General features: G+C 38.3%; 2 protein-coding genes across 3 annotated transcripts in view; one reads left to right on the forward strand and one right to left on the reverse strand.

Annotated features, from left to right (window-relative positions):
* The window catches only part of LOC121650033 (radixin), a 42111-nt gene extending 40332 nt beyond the window's left edge, over window positions 1–1779 (forward strand). Inside the window, exon 15 of the mRNA XM_042001288.1 lies at window positions 571–1779. Within this exon, the coding sequence (XP_041857222.1) occupies window positions 571–735 (165 nt within the window). The 3' untranslated portion in view covers window positions 736–1779. The remainder of the gene's footprint in view (window positions 1–570) is intronic.
* A 122-nt stretch (window positions 1780–1901) lies between these two features.
* LOC121650029 (probable ribonuclease ZC3H12C) overlaps window positions 1902–24029 on the reverse strand; it is a 29583-nt gene continuing 7455 nt past the window's right edge. Inside the window, exons 1-6 of one of the 2 annotated variants that reach the window (XM_042001280.1) lie at window positions 18695–18796; window positions 10621–11514; window positions 9173–9312; window positions 8841–9075; window positions 7268–7374; window positions 1902–7057 (exon numbers count right to left, since the gene is read on the reverse strand). In XM_042001280.1, the coding sequence (XP_041857214.1) occupies window positions 5544–7057; window positions 7268–7374; window positions 8841–9075; window positions 9173–9312; window positions 10621–11402 (2778 nt within the window). In that variant the 5' untranslated portion in view covers window positions 11403–11514; window positions 18695–18796 and the 3' untranslated portion in view covers window positions 1902–5543. Of the gene's footprint in view, window positions 7058–7267; window positions 7375–8840; window positions 9076–9172; window positions 9313–10620; window positions 11515–18694; window positions 18797–24029 lie in introns of those variants that run through there. The other variant, XM_042001281.1, reaches the window with a different exon arrangement.

A 24029-nucleotide genomic window follows, 5' to 3' on the forward strand; every position in this document is an offset into this window, starting at 1 on the left:
TCTATTTAACACATTAATCCTGTTCAAGGTCTCCAGGATGTAGCTGGATCCTGTCCCAGCTGCCATCTTGTGAGAGAGGTTATAAACCCTTGATAGGTTTCCAATCCACAGCATTTATTCCTAGACAATTTCAAGAGCCTCTAGTTCTCAAGACATATTTAAAAAGCTGGCATACAGGGTGGTAGACCTGTGGACACCAGATAAATTTAAACAAACAAGAAGTGACATCATGAGAAAGGTATCGCCTGAACATTAATAGTGCCAAGTCCCCAGTTTTTAAAGCTAACTTTGCCTAACTATGCAGTCATTGCATTTTAACTTGCACACGTTTGGGCCATTATGATAACTGAATAATAATCAACATATTTGAGTTTAACTGGCTTGTTTTCTAAACAGAAAAAAAGTCTCACATTTCATGTAAAAACTCCAATAGATTTAAATATATATTTGCATTTTTCACTATTAGCATGAGACCCAATGCAACAGGCTTAAAATAAGTGTTCAAAAGCTTAAACTTCTTAAAACAGTTCTATAATAGCTTACCTGTCATTCTTTCTCCCTTCTATTTAGGCTCTGAGCTCTGAGTTGGCCGAGGCTCGGGACGATACCAAGAAAACCCAGAACGACATGCTGCACGCGGAGAACGTCAGAGCAGGCAGAGACAAGTACAAAACCCTACGGCAGATCCGCCAAGGCAACACCAAGCAGCGGATTGATGAGTTTGAGTCCATGTGAGCGAGAAGAAAACATGGACATGAAGCTGAAAAGAGACTATTTAGTCTCAATGCCATGTCAGCGCCTCACTTTACTTGTAAAAGCCTAAAACCTGCTGCCACTCCAGGACGTCCTGCTTTTTGTTTTGTTTTGTTTTTCTACCCAGGAGAAAGACCAGCTATGGGGCTCTGTAGCTTCAGCCTCGCCAAAGCTCTGCCTGGCAGCAGTTGGCCAGTCGCACTGCTTTCTGCTCTTTGAGATCTCAGCTCTCAGCCCAAAAATAAAAGCACATGTTTTCTAATTGGGCTGATAAAGGCAAGCAACCTTTCCTGCTTCCTTGTACATTACTGGCAGTTTTAAAGCTTGCATGTATAATAGTTAACAATAACAAGATCCTTTGACAAAACTTGAGACTGGACAGAAACTGAGACTGGTTGTGCTTTTACTCAAAACCTAATGGCCATTTGTAGCTTTAGCTTGTTGTTGATGGCGGCACGCTTGATTATATTTACTTTATTTTCATTTCTGTTGTCATGAGCTAAACAATTTAAATACTTTTTTTATGGCCTTATTTGTCTTGTTTCTTTTCTGTCTGCCAGTGTCGTCCTATTATTATTATTCTTTTTTTTTTTTTTTGTCTTTGGGACAGTTCGGCTATCTGTTATATTAGTTCATTTACGTCCCTGAATAATGATCAGTTTGCAAATGCTCACACTGCAAGTTGTGAGCAAATGGATGCAAACCAGATCTTTTTACTTTGCATTCTTTGTTTCCATTGAGAAATTTGGTTAATAATATTTTTCCCTACAATAAAAAATGAATTTATATTTCCAAACATGCAGCTAAGAGTTTCGTCCTAAAATACTGATTAAGCCATATATTTTGACACAGAGTTTAAAATGCACAACGTTGATATAAAACTAAGACTAAGCCTGTATTTGCTATCTAAAGTTTATTTGTCATTAATGAATTTCTGTTGATGAATTATCTGTCTGCACATTGGTCTGATACAGCAACAAAACAACCTACTGAGATTTTTTTTTTAATAAAATGGGAAGATATTCAGTGATTGTTTTGATTTTGCAACATTTTTAATTGCTAGAATTGCTATTGCACTTTGTTAGCTATATATTAAATATTTGACCAATCACGAGGGAAAAAAATTAAATACAGCATATACAATAGAATAACTTTTAATTTGTAATTCTCATGTTTTTTAAACACATAACAAAATATGTATTTTGCAACAAATGCAGACAAAAGTAACGTGAAAGCTCAAGTAGGGATTTATTGGTCATGTTCACATCGCACACAAGAACAGTCAGCATGTCTCATTTAGCCATTTTCCCTGAATCTAGTTAAATCAGATTATTTTTCCTGTTGTTGAATCATACAAACATTTTTCAAGAAATATGTAGAGGAAAAAAATGTTTTCCTAGAATCTATTATACAGAGAAAAGCATTTCTGCACAAATTCAGGATTTACTTTTTCATTATCAGCTTACAGTAATACTTTTGTAGTTAGTACACAAGTAAAATGTAAAACAGGTATTTCTGAAATCCAGTTTGTTTGGCTATAATCAATACATAAGACTCAGCACAGTGAATGACAGCTTTGGATTTTTAGCCCCCAGCCCAGGACTATCTTTTTCCTATGATTTATTATTTTTCCTTTTTTTACCAGCAGAAACTGCAGAAAAGGTTAAAAGACTTTCATTTACTTTTCATTTTGGTTTGATATAACCACCATTTGCCTGAGCAAGGGGGAAATATATAAACAGTTAACAGCTTTTTACTTGGCTTTGGTCCCTGACAAGGCAACACTAACTTATTTCTGTCATCGAAATGAAGCTGTATTAAAGCACATTGGAAAGAATAGGCCGATGGTGACTTTTGACATTTTACATTTCTTCTCTTAAACTTAAGTATGTGTACATGTAGTTCAACTGAAGGTCAACAAATTACAAACAGCATCTCCCTAGAAAAAAAAACCCACACGTTACTGGTATGTTCAGACTGAACTTGGAGCAAATTATTGCAAAAACAGTAGTGTGAGACCAACTCAAACTGATAACAATTTTTCATAAACAAAGTAGGGAGAACAATATGAACACTGCCATGAAACTGAAATTGTAAATGAGCTAAGAAAAAGCAGATGGTTTTAGCAACAGCTGCAAAGACTACTGTCAATGTTAACTCAAGTACAGTACCTTTCCTGTGAATATCTAAAAAAACATTAATTTTCTGACCTCAAACTCCATGAATTTGATATGTGGGGAACCTAAATGGGCTGGAAAAACAAATACAAAAAAAAGGTGTCAACATTACCTAAAAAAGGAATTCATTTATTAGTTAATCTCTTGTTAGCATGTAGCATGTTGTTAGCTAATGTATCTTTTGCACTGGGAGCACATTAATTAAACGTAAATTAGCAAGTAGTGCCATATAGAAATTTGTTTCAGGATTTTTTACATCACAAAAACATTTTTGTATAAATTTAGAAGTTCATCTTGCATTAGCATGTTGCTAGCTAGCATATATTTGGTGAATAATGCAATGAGACATTTGCTTTATGATCAGTCTGAACTCATTTAGACAAGTAACACTGAAAACTATTCAAAACATGTTATTACAGGTAGAAATGATTTCACCCCTATATATATCACTCACACGACTACAATCTCTTATGGGAAAAACAACAAAACACACATACAATTAGAAAAATACTTTTTTAAAAGAAGTTCATGGTTATAGAAAAATAACTGTGCCCTTATTCAGTTAAAATGGTTTAATATCAAAGGGGATGTTAACACCATCAGAGGTTTATTAAACTGAGTGTTTATATCCCACAGGCAGCAAACAGTAGCACACAGTGCCAGACAGCATAAGAACATCTTATTATGGACTGTACAAAGTAAACTTATTAGACCAGACCAGACTTGTTCATCCTGTTTTACATATTACAGCCCCAGTAAGGGACACATTTCAAGTTCACGTTTCAAGGTTCAAGGTTATAATAACATGCTTGTATAGATATCTGCTAAGGTAGGCTGTGATGCCAGCAACTTTTATTATGTCTCAGGAGAAAATAGCTACACCTTTATTATAACATCAGCAACCTTAATAATGTATGTTTGCAGCCTCTACACAGCCAATGTTAAAGGGAATTAGTTTTTTTTTTTTTGGGGGGGGGGGGGTTGCCAATTAAAGTTTTTCAGATCAAACTGTTTTTCTTTACATGTTTTCACATAAAACAGTGTCCTTGTTTAAAAGTTCATAGGATACAATTTGTATCAACAAAGAGAGGTGGAAACTGGCTGCAAGAGATTATTCCAACCACGAAGGGTTTTAGTTTTTCAAATTTTTTAGTCAAGAGAATAACCCCACTGCTGGAGACTGCCGTGAAAACAATTATTTCATTTGACAAACCCTGCATTAAAGTGAGTTACATTACATGAATAAAATCTGAAAATACTTTTAAGTACAGGAAAATAAAGAGTTTGTGACATACTTAAAGCTGAAGCGTGAGAATTTTGTTACATTCAAATTCTTGTCAGATGAGTTCATGCAATTTTAATTCTCTGCATTCTGGTAATGAATTTTATGTTTACAAGTGTGAAGGAGAGCAATGAAGATGTACTGTTTACATAAAACATAATAGGATTGACAAATCATTTAAATGGCCAAACCACTGAGTTTTTAGTTCAGTCAGCAAAATCATCCTCCCAAGAAAAGTCTGCAGAACTAAAAACCTATAATGTTGTCAGTGCTATCATATTTTCAGAAACATTTCCAGCTTGAGCTAAAAACTCAAGTGTTTAACTGACAAGTAAAAACAGATAGGCTACACCCTGTATGAAGATTTACACTTGAGTGGTGAAACCAAAAATAAAGAAGATTTTGTGCCTCATGCACCACAGGCATTCACATTAAACATAATAAATTAACACACATTTTTAATTAGAATAATAAAATAATCCCCATTCTATCTAAACATTTTGGCCTGTCATCTTAATATGATTTCCAATACTTTCAATTGACTGAAAGTGGAATCTTTGAAGTCAGCAAACAGGGCTATCACAGAAGAGGAAATAACTCATACTCAGTGGTGAACAAAGAGCTTGGGGTTTTCAAGTGGAGTTTTTGCTAGCTTCCTTTGTGGGTGCCATTGGAGTTTCACTTCCACACGGGGAAATCCACAAAATCTAATGAACTAATGATCTGCCACCTGTTAACACACACCAAAACACACCATCTGTTTGTTGAGCTAATTTAGGCATAAATACTAGTTGGAAGACATCTGTAATATGACCATAAATATGAGTATTAGTGACTGCAAAAAAGTAAAAAAAAAAAAAAAAAGACCCCGATATGATTGCCCCGTGTAAAAGAAAAATATGATTTTTTTAAAAAGTGGAGGACAAAACACATAACAAAAAAGTGCCAGCAGACTAAATAATTTAAAAATATGTAAATAACTTAAAATATAACAAATAAATACATTTAGAATGAACAACAAAGTCTCCCTTAAGACATATTAAGGCTCCCTAAGCCTACCGCAATGTGACAGAAAGCCAAGAACATGCAAATTCAACCACAACCTTTCCTTATCATAAGTGCTGAAAAGGAAGCATATTTACAGAAAAAAAAAGACAATTTTGGGACTTCCCTTTGCAAAAAATAAACAGATGAGATGACTACCCTACAATGCTGTCTAGTGCTGTCGCTTTGTGGTTGTCTATTGTGACTTTATTTATTAAGACATCTGCAAGGGATTAACCTGCAGAATTAAGTTAAGATGGAGACTGAGCATGATCTTCTCTCTGCATTCATGAAATGTGCTGCAATTTCTCCATCAAAATTGCAGCAGCAAGCTCCTGAGCATCCATTACATGAGGGTTCTTGGCCATCACCTTTCTAACCAGATCTGAAGGGAAGATGCCACACAAGTTGACAAACACCCTCTCCCTGAGGTCTTGGTATGGACCCAAAGCAGGTGGCTCCAACTGCAGTAGCGTTGGGGGTGCGTGGCTCTTGTGGGTAGCGATGGATGGAAGGGACTGCTTTGGGAGTGGTGGAAGACTTGATACTGAATGGTTGTGGGACGATGAATGGACTTTCTGGCCCCAAGGAGAATGCCAAGTCTTCCCATGGACTGGTGGAAAGCTCTTATATGAAAAGAGATCATAGCAGGGCTTAGTGGATGGCTGATAACTAGGATCCCAGTTTATCTGCTGCTTAGGTTGTTGGTTTAGCTCAGAGTAATTTCTTCTTGAATAAAGAGGTGATCCGTTATACACTCTGGAGTTCTGGAGTCCACCTTCCTGCCACGGGGAGGCCATCAGACTGCAACTGAGGGCTACGTTCTGAGACTGAGAGTGACCAGAGGATGTTTGAGTTGTATGAGGTGGTAATTCCCCTGGAAAGCTGCTCAACAATGGATGCTGTCGCTGGGGCGGAATGTAAGCTGAAGTAGTCTTGAGAGGATGTGAAGATTTGTGAGAGGTAACAGCCGATGGAGGATCTTCCATAGCAAATCCCTGTGCTCTCCACAGGTTTTTAGTAGCAGAGTGACCATGAGGGGAATGCTGGCTCATTCCAGGTGAAAAATGACTTGCAGCATGAGCATACTGCCCAGCGTAGTAACGATGGTGATGAGGATGGTGATGGTGGCATTTGGGACTCTCCTCTAACATGGGATCAGGGAGGAAACAATCTGAACCGACACTGTCATCACTGCTGTAGTCAACAGCCAGAGAACCTGCTCGCAAATCTCCCACTAAGAGGCACTCTGGGGACTGGGGGGCTACAAGATTGAGGCCTGAATAGGACTTTACCAGAGAGCTGTAGCCCACCTCTGGAGACTTGCATCTGTGGTAAGATTCAGTCTGGCTTGATCCAGAAGCTCCAGCAAGTCTGGAGCCACCTCCACTACATCTATCATTTTGCTCCCATTGGTTCACATATCCTGATGAAGGGGGCCCTCCTGGAGCAGGAAGCCCTACAATAATACTGCTGCAGCTGCTGCTGCTGCTGCTGCTGTTGCTTCCTCTCCGACCTTCCACTTTTGGAGTGTACCTGGACTCCTCCATGAGCTGAGAGAAGGAGCTCTGAGGACTCTGGTTTGGCTGTCTACTGTCCCGTCTCGGTTCGACTTCAGCTGTTTCTTCTGATTGACCAGCACTTTGGTTCTTTACCTTTAGGGCATGTTCCAGCAGATTTCTGGAGGCAACTGATGAATTTTTAGCACTGGCACGTAGCTCATCAGCCACAGAGCGCTGGGGCTGGCTGCCCCTTTCTGGATGATAAAACTTACACTTATGGCCATAGGTGCACTTCTTCCCTAAAGACAGAAAAACAGAAATAATTTTTCATTGATGTCTTGAAATACAATTGCTTAACACATTTGGTAATGAACACAACTTGTATCAGTCACCCAACAAAGCAAACTTCACAGCAGGTATTCCTTATTAAGGATGGAGGTTCATTGAAATATACCAGTCCTTGTGCAATGCAAGAAAGTACAGGAAGTGCCAGTAAATGTTTACATTACCATAAGGACATGGCTGCTTCCTGTGCTCAGGAAATGAAGGTCTTTTCCTCAGGAAATTCTCCAGACTTGGCCCATGGCGTCCTAGTGGATCATCTGGAGGCATAAATCTAAATGCACCATAAAATTAGATCCAAATTAAAATTCCCAAAATAAATTTAAAGTTTGTATTAATTTATTTTGCAGTGAGGAATCAATAAGTCCACCCTAGCTTAGCATCTGCCAGGTATGTTCTGCAGTGACATATTTTTAGCTCCTAATAGAAGAGATCATGCAGATTTATGCAGATTTCTATTTTAGAGTTTTGGCACCCAAAGACATTTCTGCTACAACAGATCATGGGCAAAAGAAAGCAAAAAAGAAAAAAAGTGATAAAGATCAAAAGAACTGCAAAAGGAAATGAATGTGTTTGATAAGTAAATTGGAAGTCCTCCAAAAATTCCCTTGCAAAACTGTATTGTGCAAATGAAGTTACAAAGTAATGGCTTTAGTATATTTTTGAAAGTTTTCTTTACTGTTGGGGCACAGACTGGATGTTTTCACATTTTAATAACTAAATGCAAACAGTACAGTTTCCATCTAAAGACATTGTTCTGTCCTTTTTATAGAAAACCTATCGCAAACCAGAACTAAATGTAAATAAAAATGCTGATTTACAAATCTCATAAATCAATATTTCATTCACAATGTAACAGAAAATATATCAAATGTTGAAAGTGAGAAATTAAATTTTTTTTTTTAAATTTAATCCTTTTATCTTGAATTTGATGGCAGCACAGCATCTGAGAAAGGTTTGGTCATGCCCATATTACTTCTGTGTAGCATCCCATTTTCTATTAACAACTATCAGTAAACATCTGGGAACTGAGGCGACCAGTTGTTGGGCCTTTAAGATGTTTTAGTTGGTGAAAAGTCTGCATTGTAGGCAGGCCAGTCCACAGTGTAATAGCTGCAGTATGTGGTTTAACTTGGTTTGAGGAAGTGTTCCTGGGCCCTTTTAGTAATTTCCGTGACAGACTGATGCTTGTTCTTGCCGTAGTGCTGTGAGAGGGCTTGAAGATCGCAGACATTCTGGATTCTCAGCCATGTGCTGAGAGATTTCTCCATTTTAATAATAAATATCATATACTGAAGATGATGGGACATTCAAAGCCCTCACAGGTTTCCATCAAGGGTGCATTTTTCTGAAAATGCATCACAAGTTTTGCATACTTATTTTTCAGATTGCAACACTAATTTTATTTCTGAGAGACTCCACCTCTTTAGGTGTTCTTTTTGATATCCAATTATGTTGCTGATTAACTTGATGCATGATTTTCCTCTAGCTGTTTCTTTTTAGCAGTAGTACTTGTCCAGCATTTCATTGCCCCATTTCATCTTTTTTATAGGCATGTTGTTGCCATCAAAGTCAGGATTAGCTCATATTTTTCATAAAAAATTTATAAACATTAGATGTTGTCTCTGTGATATTGTGAATAATACTTATTAAATATTTATTTTTCTGTATTCTGTCATTTCCAAGTTACTTCTTGTTTTCTCTTTCTCCCTCTTCAACATTTGGTTTTGATTTGCTTACTTGTCATTTACAAACGAGTACATCAGCAGGCGTTCATCAATAAATTTCTTCCACTCTGGTTTCTCATTGGCCAAGTCCCGGTAGTTGTCATTTGACACAATTATGCCATCTGATTCATAAGCCAGTTTGACAATGAATCGGTCATCATAGCAAACCACACGGCGTCCCTGCACACGACGAGATGGAGTGAAAACCAGAATTTTTTCTTTCTCTAGTCGCCTCAGGATCTCTTGGTCTGAACAAAGAGAAAGTGAATGAATGTTCTGTTCACCATGTCATCCATAACACATTCAAATCAAAGGCTTCTGCTGATGACTTGTTGTAGCTGCTACCTGTGATAAGAGCATCAGGTCGTGACTGCTCCTTTCTCCAGGCTGGGACGAAAACTGTGATGTCGCGGTGACCTCGCTCCAAGAACCAATCAACAGCCAGCTGGATGCCTTGGCAGGAGAACACTTCCTTATTCCCATGACTGCATGAGCAGAAAGAAATGTTAACTAAAAGCACAAAACAATGCCAGTATGAATTGTGGCTGATTTAATTGTTTTAATATGACTATAGTTCAAATAACTTATCACATTAAAGCCTATATATCTTAGCATTTTGCCATATATGCTAACACAGTTTCTCCAGAGCCCTCTGTCAGATTTAAAAGCATGTAACTCCTCTACAGCTCCATATTTCTGATAATCCTTCTGTTATTACTTCATTACACAATAACAAAAAATGACTTGGTAAAGGTCAGGCATGATAACTAGTTGTTCAAAGTCAGTAAAACACACACACACACACGCATACACACACACACACACACACACACACACACACACACACACACACACACACACACACACACACACACACACACACACACACACACATATATTTATGTATATACATATATTTATGTATATACATATACATACATATATAGAATAGAGTAAAATAGAAATATATATATATATATATATATATATATATATATGGGAGGGAGGGAGATGTAATAAACACATTTACTGTTACTTGTCTCTCCATATCTCTCTCTTTCTTTTCTGCCTTCAGTGTATTCAGTAAACCCAGATCTCTGGTCTGAAATTCTTCTTGCTTATAGTTTTTTGTTTGTTGACAAAAACAAATTGGTGCATTACTGCTACCAAGTGGTCTAGAGTGTGGACCGGAATGTTTCCAAAGTTATCAAAACATTACTTTGCTTGCTACATTAAACTCAATCCCATGTGCCCCTCATGTCATGCTGCTACTCCCCACAGTGGGGCCCACTCTCCCAGTTTGAGAACCACTGCATTACCGGATCAGGAAACCCTTTGTGTACAAATTGCAATGTTTGGGGCTACCTTGTGCTTCAAAATTGATGCAAAAAATGTTAATGTTGATATCAGGATTCAGCTTAATGAAATAAACTGCAGATTTCTTTTCAAACTTCTTAAACAAGAATTTTACTGATGGCAATTTACTTTTATCCATTTGTGTTAGAATGCAACTCTTTATTAGTAGAGAAACCTGCTGCACTGGTGGTGTTATCTGTTGTCACTTGTAACATTCTGCATTAACTGTTTGTTTTCATGTGTTGCACTAAATTTAAGTGTAAAACAAAATTATGAAATACAGTAAGATGATGAAAATTCAACATTCATTTATAGTTGTTTGTTACATTCTTCATTATTATTCAATCATTGTTAATATTGTTACAGTTTACTGTAGTTTGTGTAAGTTGAGAGAAGAAAAGCTAAATCCTTATGTATCCTAAGCTCAGCTTCCTCACCTCATGGCAACATTGCTTCCATCAACAACAACAGGCCGAAGGTTGTCTTTGTCTTCCAGTAGAGAGGATGGGCACAGGAGACGACAGGAGTCCAGAGAGGAGCTGGAGGAGGAGGTTGAAGAGCAAGCCAAAGAGGATGACAAAGAAGAGGAAGGAGACTGAGAGTTGGCACCTCCTTGCTGCTCCATCTCTGTCTTGGTTCCCAGTTTGACCAGCTCTCCCAGGATATCATTAATAAGAGAATCTGGGCCCAGTTTCCTCAGGACCAGCAGAACTAGCTCTTCAGAGTAGCCAAGCTTGAGAGCAAACTCAACCTTGGCGTGGCAGTCTGTTATAGGGTCAGTGGGAGGCAACATTCCTGGTTGTGGGAGGTCTCTGAGGAAAAGATTTGGTGCCAGGTCCAGCCTGACTGGCTGATGATCTGAGGAGGTCTCTCTCTGGTATAAGTGGGGAGGATCTTGTTGTAGAGTATTAGATCCAGAACCAGATCCAGACCTGGTCTGGAGTCGTTCATCTTCACTGTCAGAGATGACGCTGTCCTCAGAAAAGTTGCTGTAACTGCTACTGCTGCAGCTTGAATGAGTACTAAGACTAGTTGTACTACTACCAATACCGTTACTGCTGTTACTAGGGGTCCCACCTCTGACCTGTAAGAGTCCAGAACTCGTCACAATGCTTGGGCTAGCTTGTCGCTCAGCACCATCCACATGGAGGTAGTCCAGATCCAGCCCCAGGCTGAGGAAGTGGCCTGTTCCATCCTCCAGATGGTCCTTCAGGCCCATGAAGCCTTCTCATACATTCAGCTCCACGTCCTCAGTGACCTCCTGGACACCTGGTTGACTCCACCACCTCTGCTGAAATCTAACAGCTTACTCACTGATCCTGGGAGAGAAACTTGGAGGAAATAGAACAAGGAAATTATTAAATTCCAGGGAACTGTGTAATAGTTTGCAAGTTAATTTGAATATGCAATAAGAAAGAATGAGTCAGGTCTGAATGAGTCAAAAATGGTGAATATTTATATAGCTTAAAAAAACCCACTACAATTAAAATGCATTCAAATATTAATGCAGCCTCACTGTATGCAGATCTTAGTCATCTCATCTGGAAATAAAAAAAGCTCATAAAGAAGTCCTTTCATTCTGCTTCTCTCTGCCATCTAAAGCAAACCCTTAAAAAATCTAACAGGCATCTGCTTCTTAAGTCGAAAAAATAAAACCCACACTGTAGCAACATCACTTCCCTTTACTTTAAGACACAGTCTGCTTGCTACACCCACTTAAATTGGAGAGATTTCAGTTCCAGTAGTTCTCACTGATTAAAAGCTGTAAATGCAAAGCTTAAGCTGAATGCCCTTTGGCACTTTATGAAATTTAAGCTTGTAAGAGGCAGGGCAAGCTGAAAACTGCAGCCTATTTCACCTGCTGTCCAACTTCAGCTGATTTGCATTTTAGCAGTGAAGACATAAAACAAACAGTGGCATCATAAGCAAAAAAGAAAAAAAAAAAAAAAAAAAAAACCTAGACTTTAGCCAAGAATGGGTGTAATCTTTGTACTACATGGTCATGCATGGGCTGCATAACAGAATAAGTGTTGCAAATAGACTTTATTAGTTCATCTTTTTTAAATCTCAGATTTTGAATAGATGTCGATTCTTTTTCCTTTAAGCAAATAAACTACATCATTCTGCTATACACATATATTTTGCTTACTTTTCTTTAAAATGCATGTATACACACCTCAGATCAATAAAAGGAACAACAACTTAACAACATGTGTAAGTGACTTCATCTCAGCATGCAGACTCTTGAGTTATTTGCGCTATGCATGCATTCACTTCTCTGCTTCATTTCCTGGGTGGGTTTGACGTTGTTTTTTGCCCACATTAAAAAATAATTTCTTCATTATATCTACTGACATATGCAACACATATGAGCAAAATGACATTCACTTGTAAGCTTGTAAGCTTCTTTTAATAAAAACCTTGGGTTTGCAAAGATCCTCTTGTAAACAGACTGAAAGTTTGGTGATGAGTTGTAACTCATTACTCCCTGTATAAATGCTGTGATCATTAATAACTTAATTTCTGGGTGTCTGGTCTGAGCAAGCTTCAAGCCATCCAATTTCTTCCTTTTTGTAATCACAAATTTTATTTGATTTCAGTATTTAATAAACAAAACACAGTGTGAAGACATCTTTTCAAATAATTCTTTTCAATGACTGTTTAAGATGATGGCATAAGAACCCTGCAGCTACTTGTGACTTACAGTATTGCTTAACTGAGTAGACTTGGGCAACACTTTATGTCTAATATGCCTAAGTTTTCTGTAGGACTTTTTTGCTAGCATGAACATTACCTGTGACTGGAAATTAATCAGAGTAATCACAAGATTTGGAGAGTTTATTTAACTCTATCATCCATAGGAGGGACATCTTCAACAAGAAACTTAAAAGCAATTTAATCTGAGGATAATGTGATGTCAATTCCATCATCCTCAACAATAGGCAAAATGTCTCTGCATGTCGCCCAAATATTTGTTACCACATGGACTGAACGCTCTGACTGCACGTGCCTTGATCAGTGGCTCCATTCAGAGAAACAACCTCCTAAACAAAGAATAAGAATGTTTTATGGTTTTTGTGTGTGTGGAGACTTGGCAAGATACTTGCAAAGACTCACATCTCTACAATGTAATGTGGAGCGATTGCATGCCCAAACATGGAAACCAGCATGGTTGAGCCAAAAGAAAGTGTTTAGAGGACCATACATGCATTTAAAGAGCCCCAGTTGTTTTGTGGAAACACATGGAGGCATCATACCCAACAATACATCGTTTGTACGCTTCGTTTATATGTCTCTAGGATTACTCATAAGTCATGGATAGATTTGCATAAAATGTTACCAGAGGTGGGGCATACTGTTAGAAGGGATTAGCTTGTGTTGATCCAGCTCTTGACCTAGATTTTTTTTTTCAGCACAGTTATGCAGACTTGGACTGCCAGTGAATGCCAATAAGTTCAAATGAGTTAAATCTTGCAGCGAACAAGGCTAACTCTCTTTGAGGATTAACCTTTGCATACGATCTTCTTTTTGTAATAATCTTGCAACAAAATGGATTACATCAATGTCAATAGATGTACAACAACATTGCAATCCTTAAAAAGTCAACATAAACATTGATCCCATTAGAAAATGCAGAGAAAGAGCACAAGCAGTTGAAAAATAAAGGGGAACAAGTGACAGTAGTAAGGCATTTCTGTTTTATGCAGGTGAATAGAAATTATAGTCATGATTATGCTAAATAGTCAAACTCAGCTGAAATATTTGGGAAAGTACAAATTTATACAATGTCAAAATCCATCCATCTGAACTTGGTAAAATTATCCAGCAAAATAAAGAGTTTATGATGTCCTCTGGTATCAAGGTCAACAATTGGTAACAACAGGCTAAAACATTAAACTATAATGGATTGCCTCTGAGTGTGGCCTGCTGGCTCTCGGGGGGGTTGATTGAAACAAAGAGGTGTCTGTTGTGATGGTAAACTGTTTAGTGGGACCTTAATATAGAGCATATGTCCTTTCTTCCCATATCTTCACTATACCAGTCCACACATAAAATTATTACTTAAAGTAGCTCTCTATCCTTGGATTTGGGCCAGTCCTGCTTGTTCGATGCATAAAAATCCCCCTGGGCAGCATCAGACCTTTTGTTAATTGTATAGCAGATTATCAAGAATCAGCCAAAATCATTCACACACAAAACATAACCATAACACACATAGGAACCGAGAGTTAAAGACTAGACATACAACCACTGCATTCAAAGGTGCAGCTGTAATGACTGGTATGACAGGGGCAGTCGTGAGCCTATTTCAGTTGCTTGTGACAACAATTCAGGCCACAAACAAATAACATAAATCTTCTTGGGTGTATGGTTGTTTATATGTGGAAAACCCCTCCCAAAAGGGTACTTCCAAACCACAAACTGCTCCAAGCTGTGTAAGAAACAAGTCTGAGCATCTCATGTCTTTAATCTTTAATCTATGTTCTTTAGATGTTGTGGCTTCTGAATTAGCAAGTTTACATGAAACTACCAAAGAAAAAAGTGTTTGCCTGACCAAAATTAGGATGAGTTCAACTAAAATCAAACCACTTTGAAACCAAACTAACATAACCAGATAATGGAAGCTAAATAACTCCGGTATTTATGGTCAGTCATTATGAGTCTAAGTGGAGTGTCATTCACCATTTAAGTCATTTTGACAAGTCTGTGCAGATTGTTTGGCTATGATCTCCCAAAGAGAAATGCTGACGCAGCAGAAGTCCTTGGCATTTTATTACAGTCAAAATGACTGACTCAACTCCCCTCCCATGCATAAATGCTGGGACAAGACGGTAGTTTGATTAAATGACCAGGTTGAACTCAAACCATGGCTCCACTCAACTGGGTTGATGAATGTTTGTCATTCTACACTGGTGCGATGAGTCATTCCTATAACAGCTAAAGGTTACAAAGCCAAAGGGGAAATCAAAACACTAGAACATAATAAAATGCAGAGTCATTAAAACTGGAGGCAAAAAGCAAGACTTTTCATATAATTCTGATAAGAGTTATAAAATAAGAATCTGTTTAAAGCTAAAATGTGGAAATTGTTCTCTAAAAAAAAAGAACAAAAAACAAAAAAAACAATCCCATTGCATGTTTGTTTGTGGAGGAAATAACAAATGATGATTATTTTTAAAGTAGTCATGGAAGCAATAGCATGTTGAGTGTCAAAAAAGGTGACAAATAATGTGGCACTGGCATGAAGGTAAAAAGAAATATTTGAGTCCCAACCACAAATGTTTTCTTACACTAACCAATTAGCTTTGACTTCTAACATAATCATTGAGCTGAATAACCTAAACCAGAGGTGTCCAGCTCTGGTCATGATGGCCGCAGTCCTGCAGGTCTTACAGATCCAAAACACCTGAATCAAATTAAGTGTCTCTCCTCAACAGCTTGTTGTCAAGGTCTGCCCAAGCATGTTGACCCATCAACATGATTTAGGTGTACTGCAGCAGGAAACATCCAAAACCTGGAGGACAGTGGTCCTTGAGGACTGACTTTGGATACCCCTGTCCCTAACTGAGCCAGGAAGAGAAAAAAGTGACCATAATGATATGTTGCTGTGTTGACGTGTCAAAACACTGTGCGTTAGCATGATGGTGGCATTATTTTAGCCCTGACTACAACTTTTTCTATCTCTAACCGAGCTGTTTAAATATCCAGGGCTAGCCAAGCAGTGTTGTTACACAGAGGATAGATAGAAAGGTCAATCCATATAAATATGTGTATTTAAAATTGAGCGCTATGGTGCACCCTATTCATGCAATACTTCCTGCCACCTGTAGTAGGGGACACCAGTTTAAAGATCCCCACCATATCAAAGAGTAAGAGTCCCTAAGCATACAAATAAATTCAGGATTTCATAAAATTGCTTTAAAGGTATAATGTGCGATCCTAAAAATACCACTAGGTATCATAGTACAGTAACAGATGCTATCTTGAGGAAGGTCACTGTAATAAAAACTGTAGGTATACCTAAGAAAACACATTATTCAGTTAAACTAGAACTTTGTAAACTTCGAATGACACTTCAGTGCAGAAATTCCCACAATCTCATCCATAGATGACTGTCCTGGTTAATAAAAATAAAAAAACCTTGAGAGCAAGAAATAAGAGGCAGACAGAGGAAGAAAGGCTGCACAAATAGAAAAACATCAATATATAGCTGAAACTTCACATAGGGGGCTGTTTGAACTTCAAAATACAGTATGGTCAACTTTTGATGCCATTTAAATTAGAGTTAATATCCTCCATCATCCACAGTTCTAATGAGGAATCTCCTGGATTGCAGGCTAAGGCACCGGAAAGCAGGGGCCTCCTAATGTCCCGACCCCCGACGTCTAATCTGCCGCGCCACTGTTTGTCATTCTGAATGCCACAAGAGAGCTGGAATAATTTAGTTCGCCAACAACAAAAGAGGTACAAAGGGAAGGAGGGAGAGTGAGTTTGTGTGTATTAGGGGGGGTGGGTGGGTAAGAAGTGTGTCTGGCTTGCCGTCCTCCAACAATGCAGCTGCCACCCAATCTGTCCCCCTGTGACGGGAGCATTGTTCTCTCAGGCCCGAGCAGCATGCACAGACGGAGACTGGGGGCCTTTAAACCCGTTCACCCCCAAAACACACATGCACGACATCACTTGGTAATGCAGCAGACAGAGCAGCATCAGTCACAGACACAATCTTTGAGGAGTCAGCAGAAATGACAGTGACACAGCAAGTGGAAAAAAAAGTTAGTTGTGAAATGTATGTGAGAAAAATGTGTTTAGTCTTAGTAAATCGAAGAATGCCGTGGACAGAACACCACACTGCACACTAATAAATACTTAAGGAACAAAAAACTTGTGAATGAGAAGAAGCAAAAACCTTTTCTCTAAGTTAGACTCATAAAGAAAGGTGAAATTTATTCATTCGTATTCTCAGTGTGTAGCATTTTATTTGACTTTTAATATTAAACAATCCTTACAGACTTTGTCAGCAGTAGAAAATAATATAAAATACATTTTTTTTAAAGGTTTATGACAAGTATAAAGACTGAACTTTGTTCTGTTTCTTGTTTATACCAAATAGGATGGAGAAAGTTTAATACAAATAACATCAGCCCTTCTGATGATTGTGATGCCATATTTTACAGCTGAACATAAAGTTTATTTACATTCCATTAGAGCTGACATTTTATACAGAAATATTTATATAATATAATATAATATAATATAATATAATATAATATAATATAATATAATATAATATAATATAATATAATATAATATGTTGCCTTGGAGGGCAACCATGAGTCCATCCACAGTGAGCAGATGCTGCAGCCTCCACCTCAGTGACCCATCCTGCCTGCACTCCTCTGCACTCCATGTTTCTCTGCATGTGTCATGATCCAGGGTTAGCCCCCTTGGGGCTGTGTGTGGAAGGATGAGCTCCCTTGAGGTCAGACCCTGACCAGTCCCTAGGGCAGACTGCCGCACGGCTGCCATTTGCTGGCTGAGCCTGGCGGTGAGCCAGTCTGCCACACCAGTGACCGGCTGGGAGGGGGACAAAGGGGGTGCAGAGAATGGGTGTAGAGGGGGAGTAGGGGTGGTATACAGGGGCAGAGGAAGGGGGGTGGGGGGGCAACAGATGCCTGCTGAAGCCACAGGGGACCTCCATAAAAGCATCCTCCTCCTCTGCCCTCCCCTACCTCTCTCCTGCAACTGGTGGTGCCCAGATTCATCCTCAGTGATACATATCACCACTGTCTGTCTGTCGCGCGGCCTTCGTGGTAAGGGGAGTGAGGGTGGTACTCACTTCTATCCCTGAAGTGTGCAGACAGCAATGCCTAGCTGTGCCTCAAAGTTGCTAACCATAACCAATATCAAAAGGGTCACAGACCATCATTTGTGGAGAAATGAGTCATTTCTGTTCTGCTCTTATTATTATTCACAATTCTGTAATTGTGCTGGAGAGAAATTGAGCTACTTCATATAGTTAGATAGAGTACCAGTCACAAGTTTGGACACACTGTGCCATTAGATTTTAATGGCAAAGTGTATCCAGACTTGTGACTGGTGTGTTTATTAGAGAGAAATGGACCTATTCTGCATGTTGAGAGGGAAACCCCAAGGAATCCCCCTGAGAAGCCCTGGTTAATAACCCCTAAAAAAAGTTTTATAGTATACATTAATTTAAATTGTGAACAATATGTCTCAGTAAATATTTTTTATTGAGAATATGTAGGTCAGAGTAGTTGAAAACAGTTGTCAACTACTTGAGTCTTTTACTAATAAATAAACAGCAACTTTTAAATGGAATAAAAAAAGACAACAGAGGTAAAATTCACTGTGATTCACTGGAAGTGGCAGTATTGCACCCAGTACACATATTAGTAATTTAATAGTGCATACAATATGTTTTTGAGTAATATAACATGCTAAATCTAAGCTAATTCAAGGTAAACAACAAAGGAAATGAAAACCACTCACCAACACAGTTCCAACAGAAATGGTACAGGAGCCTAAAGGCCAGCTCCCACAATTTCTCTCTTGCAGCAGCAAAACTTAAAGTTGGAAGAAACTAATTTCCCTTCAGTGGTGGTGGCAAATTAAGTAAATTAAGTCCTTTTTAAAGGGAAAAATAAAGTAAATCTTTGTATCCACTGGAGAGCTGGAGAAAGTAAACTAAATCCAAGTGGGGGCTACACAGAATAAGATTCCTCTTCGAGTATAGCTTCAAATTGTTTGTCGTCCCTTTTGGCGGAGAAGCAGAGTGAAGTGTCCCGAAGCTGCAGGTTCATCAGTGTGACTGACAACAGATGGAGCGTAACTCATTTACTATCCTCTCCCCACACTGCTCCTCGGACCAATACGAAGGCAGAAATCTGACAACAAACACACACCTCTCACTTCCCTGTCTTCACTAAAACTTCGTTCCATACACACTCCACTCACACACCTCTCCACCAATGAAAAAAGTGACACTAAGATATGGCAAAATAACTCCACCCCCTTTCCACCCTCCCCACTTAAACCTCATAAACACATACACACAAACACACATCAGCAGCCCATCCGCCAGCTCAAACCATGAATAGACAAGAGGGCGTGAGGTGACGATGGTGGGGAGGGGTACACAAAGGAGGGCCCACGGTAGGCAGCTGCACACAGACACACCATGCTTAGGATCATTATACACACACACACACACACTCACACACACAGATACAGATACATGAGGAAAAAAAAACCCCAGAAGACTCAGAACTGAGCTCTGCGGTGCACCTGGCCCACTGAAGACGGCTGCTGCCTTCGACCCCTTTGTGTCACAATGTGGGGGGTGGGGGGGGAGCTTCACTCACACAATGAGAGAATTATATTAAAGGTAGTGTGTGCTCCCAAAATAGGGTGTCAGGATGTATATGTGAGAGTGTGTTTGTGATGAAAAGTTAGCAGGTGGAGTGGAAAGCTCTGAAATGAGAAAGTGTTGAAACTAAGGAGGTAAAAGAGTTGGATGTGAGAACTCCAAAGCAGATCTTTATTGTTTGGATCCTCCTTTGACAACATAGTGGAACCTTTTCAAAGGCCTGGGCTTCTGAGGAGGGGTATTAGTTTTAGAATCAAGGGAGGTCAGAAGCAGAGAATGACTACCTATCAAGCTGGACTTAAACAGTTCCAAATATCAAGCTTTCTTCTTTGAAAAAGAGGAGTTCATTATTTTTCAGCAGGTTGGCAAAACAAAAATTCTCTTCAGCTTAGTGCTGATATTACCTTAAGTATTTTATTAACATAATAATATATATTAATCCTGAAAGAAACACTACGTTAATATTAATATACAACATATATTAACACTGCATTAAAAACCAAGTGATGTTTAGAAATGTCAAGATCCATCTTTAAAATGTTAAAGTTTCAGTGTATAGCCTTATACCCAAAAAGCTTCCCATGGCAAAGCAGTTCAGCACAACACAGCAGCCAGACCATCATTCTGCTTGCTACGATGCCGGACAGAACAAGTAAGAAAAAATAAAAGTTTTAATGTATATTAATAAAACATAATAAAATTTGTTTACTGTATTTTAGAATCCCACAAACATGAGAATTATGCAGCACATCTTATTTCCACAGTAGCCACAGTGGTTTTAGAGGAGTAGACCTATTTGTATTTTTGGCTGCAATCTGAAGCTTCAGCACTAAATACCACTTAATCTTTAGCTTAAATTTAACCATATTAATATCACAAATTTTCATGTTTTGGTTCTTTTTTTAGACTATCCTTTTAGTTTTACCTAAATTATCAAAGTTTATTTCATTGTTTAATTAACTTCACTAGAATTCAAATAGATGTTACACAGGCAAAACAAAGCATGACAGGAAATTATATGAATTATTTTATTTAATCTTTATCTAACAAGAAAGTCTCACTGATTCAAAATATATTTCAAGAGTGTTACTTTACTACAATCTGTTAGTTACTGATATACAAAATATTCTCTGGACAAAAGAGAGAGATGGACTAAACAAAAATTCAGTCCAGCACTGTCTCTAATATGAAACCCACAGTCCGCCAACACACACAATAATTTAAATAATATATATTTTACATGTAATATTTAAAAACTTGCATATACATGGACTTGGTAAATTGTCTGTATTTATAAAGCTCTTCACTGTACTTGGGATGATATCCAAAGCGCTTTACATTGTACATCACATTCACCCATTCACACACTGATGGCGGAAGCTGCCATGCAAGGTGCTAAACACGACCCATCAGGAGCAATTTTGGGATTCGGTGTCTTGCTCAGGGACACCTCGACAGGCCAGGGATCGAACCAGCAACCATCAGGCTACTCGACGACCACTCTATCCACTGAGCCACACTGCCCCTTATTTTATCCTGCCAAAAAAAAACCAAAAAAAACAAAAAAAACAAATGTCTAAATATTACAGATGACACTATTAATCTACTGGAAAACACAGCGTACAGTGAAGTAAGTGAAAAAGGAAAAAAGGAATGCAAATTAGAGTTACCAATCACTCCACCTTCACATACAATTAATGATAACTTACTGCTGTGAAAATTAGATTAAAATAAGCCTATTCCCTGAAATGTTGTTGAACTGGCACTGCCCGGAGACATCAGAGACGTGGGCAGTTTTTGTTTCCAGGCTGGCGCCAACTGACATCATTTTGCAGTGGTGTGTCCTGGTGGTAGTTTAAAAACAAAACAAGCCCTCACCATAGTTGGGTGTCCATAGACCGAAGCGGGACACCCGTGGTTTAGATGCATCCGCTGTCTATATACAACAAGAAGAAGCTAGGAATTAGCTTCTCCAGGTTCCTGAACTACTGGTTTATGTGCTGTGCATTAGCGAGAATATTTAGCATTACTACCCATCCTAGGCATATCTAAGAGACATGTAAACTCGCTTTGGGACAATATAGTTTATATATATGTATATATATATGTAATATATGTGTTTTGCCACTACCAGGGGCTCAATAGTCTTATTTTACAGCCTTTGATTGGGCCATATAAAGCAAAATTATGCAAAAACAGATTGAATTTCATTATATTAAAGTTTTTAAAACAAAACAGATATTAAATTACAACTGTAACATCCTCTTTTCTCATAAAGCATGTCATTTTTACAGTTTGACATACACATCACCATCTGACATTACAGAGATGAAGATATTACAGCTGAACCCACAATGTCTGAGAGAAAGCTAATGTGTGGGAAGTGGCACTCAAAGATCACATTTACTATTTTTCCATCTCACTTTCCATTTCTCCTTTGTTTCTTTCCGCCTTAATAGTTTTGAGTTCAGTCTAAAAGTGTAACACATGCACACCAACAGAGAGACAGTTTATTGTCATTTTGTTTTTAATTCAGACTTCCTGCTGCCCTGCCCGTCATGCTTTGTGGTTAAGAATAAAACTGTAAGGTTTCAATTCAATAATTGTTCAGTGAACAATACTGAAAACATTATTCATTCCCCCTCACAAAGCTGCTAGCCTGTCCTACATGGAAAGCCCAGATCTTTCAAACCTGTTTCTGACTTTAGTATTTAAATGCAGCATTTGTCTCTCAGGATTTAGTACTTACACTTTTCACTGTAAATGTCAATAGTTTGATTATAAAATTTCAGTCCACCACAGTATGTGTCAAAACCGGTTCAGCTTACTAAACACAACTGCGACACAGGCTTTAACTACTACTATCTTACTACCAGGTAGTGTAAAATTGGACAGAAACTCAAAGTATTCAGTTTTCTTTCGCTGAAAAATTAAAAGAAAAACAAAAAACAAAAAACAAAAAAACAAAAAAACAAACAAAAAAAAACAAACAGTAGCAATTATTGGTATATTTACAATATTCAAAATATGCTGTAAATTTTGTTTGAACACATGAGTAAATTTAATGATATGAGAAAACTTACTGTAGGTTATAAAAAGTATACCATGGTTGCCTTTTTTCACATGTTAACATAAGGTCATTAATCTGATTATTTGGAGTATGATGATGCCTTCTGTGGCAAATTAAATCAGAGCTTTTAAAAACTTCTCTCACATTGTGAAACATACACTGATAAACTTAATTAAGCACAACTCTTCAATAGGCAAAAAGTAAAAAAAGAAAAAAACTACAAAGAATATCCCCCACATCAGACATCTCTTTATATATTCAACATCACATGAGTAAATTTTGTCCAGCTATAAGAATGAAATAACTCAAAACATTGAGGCCATTTATAGAGAAACCCAACTTTATTTAAGTGTGGGTTGTGTGTTTATGTGAATGTGTAAATAATCAAATAAGAAAAATCACGTAGAAATTAAAATGAAATGGATTTGGATTAAACAGATCTATTTGTTGACTCATCATAGTACAGTTGTTTTACTTGTAGACTGATATTGGTTTCCTCTCAAGCCTCCATCACCCATCCCAACCCCCCAGCTATATTCTGACTTGCAGTGACTCTCTAATTGGGGCTCAGCTGACAGGTTTTCCCCTCAGGGACCAGGAGCCATGTGCACCATCTGCTTGTAGTCGCAGGATGAACAGGTGTCCTACTCCCGACTGCCTGCCTGCCTGCACCTTACCAAGCCTGTCAACTGCGGCTCAGCAGTGCTGAGTGTTTACACAGGATAAACCAGAGCAGTTTTGTTTCGCCCAAGCAGAATCTCTAAACCAAACACAAGAAGAAACATATGGAAAAACACATTAAAGGAATCACAAATTTAGCCTACTATCACCTTAAGAATATATCAAGAGTAAAAGATCTGATGTCTCAGCAGGACCTGGAAAAACTAGTCCATGCTTTCATCTTTAGTCGGCTTGATTATTGTAACAGTGTTTTTACAGATCATTTAGACAACTGCAGCTTATTCAGAACACTGCTGCTCGAGTCCTCACTAAGACCAAGAAAGTGGACCACATCAGTCCAGCTCTGAGGTCTTTACACTGGCTGCCTGTCAGAGGACAGACTTTAAAGTTCTGCTGCTGGTCTATAAAGCTCTGAATGGTTTAGGACCAAAATACATCCGTGACCTACCTGACCCCTCAGGTCACCTGTATCCAGTCTGTTATCAGTTCCCAGAGTCAGAACCAGACATGGAGAAGCTGCTTTCAGCTTCTATGCTCCACATGTCTGGAACAAACTCCCAGAAAGCCTCAGATCAGCTGAAACATTCAATTTATTTAAATGCACGTTAAAGGCCCACCTGTTCTCTGCTGCATTTCAATAGTTTTTATCTAGAAGTCCAGATCTGCATCTGTCTCTTTTAAACTTAAATTTTAAACTTAATCATGTT

The sequence above is a fragment of the Melanotaenia boesemani genome, chromosome 12 (assembly GCF_017639745.1).
Source record: "Melanotaenia boesemani isolate fMelBoe1 chromosome 12, fMelBoe1.pri, whole genome shotgun sequence".
NCBI lineage: Eukaryota > Metazoa > Chordata > Actinopteri > Atheriniformes > Melanotaeniidae > Melanotaenia > Melanotaenia boesemani.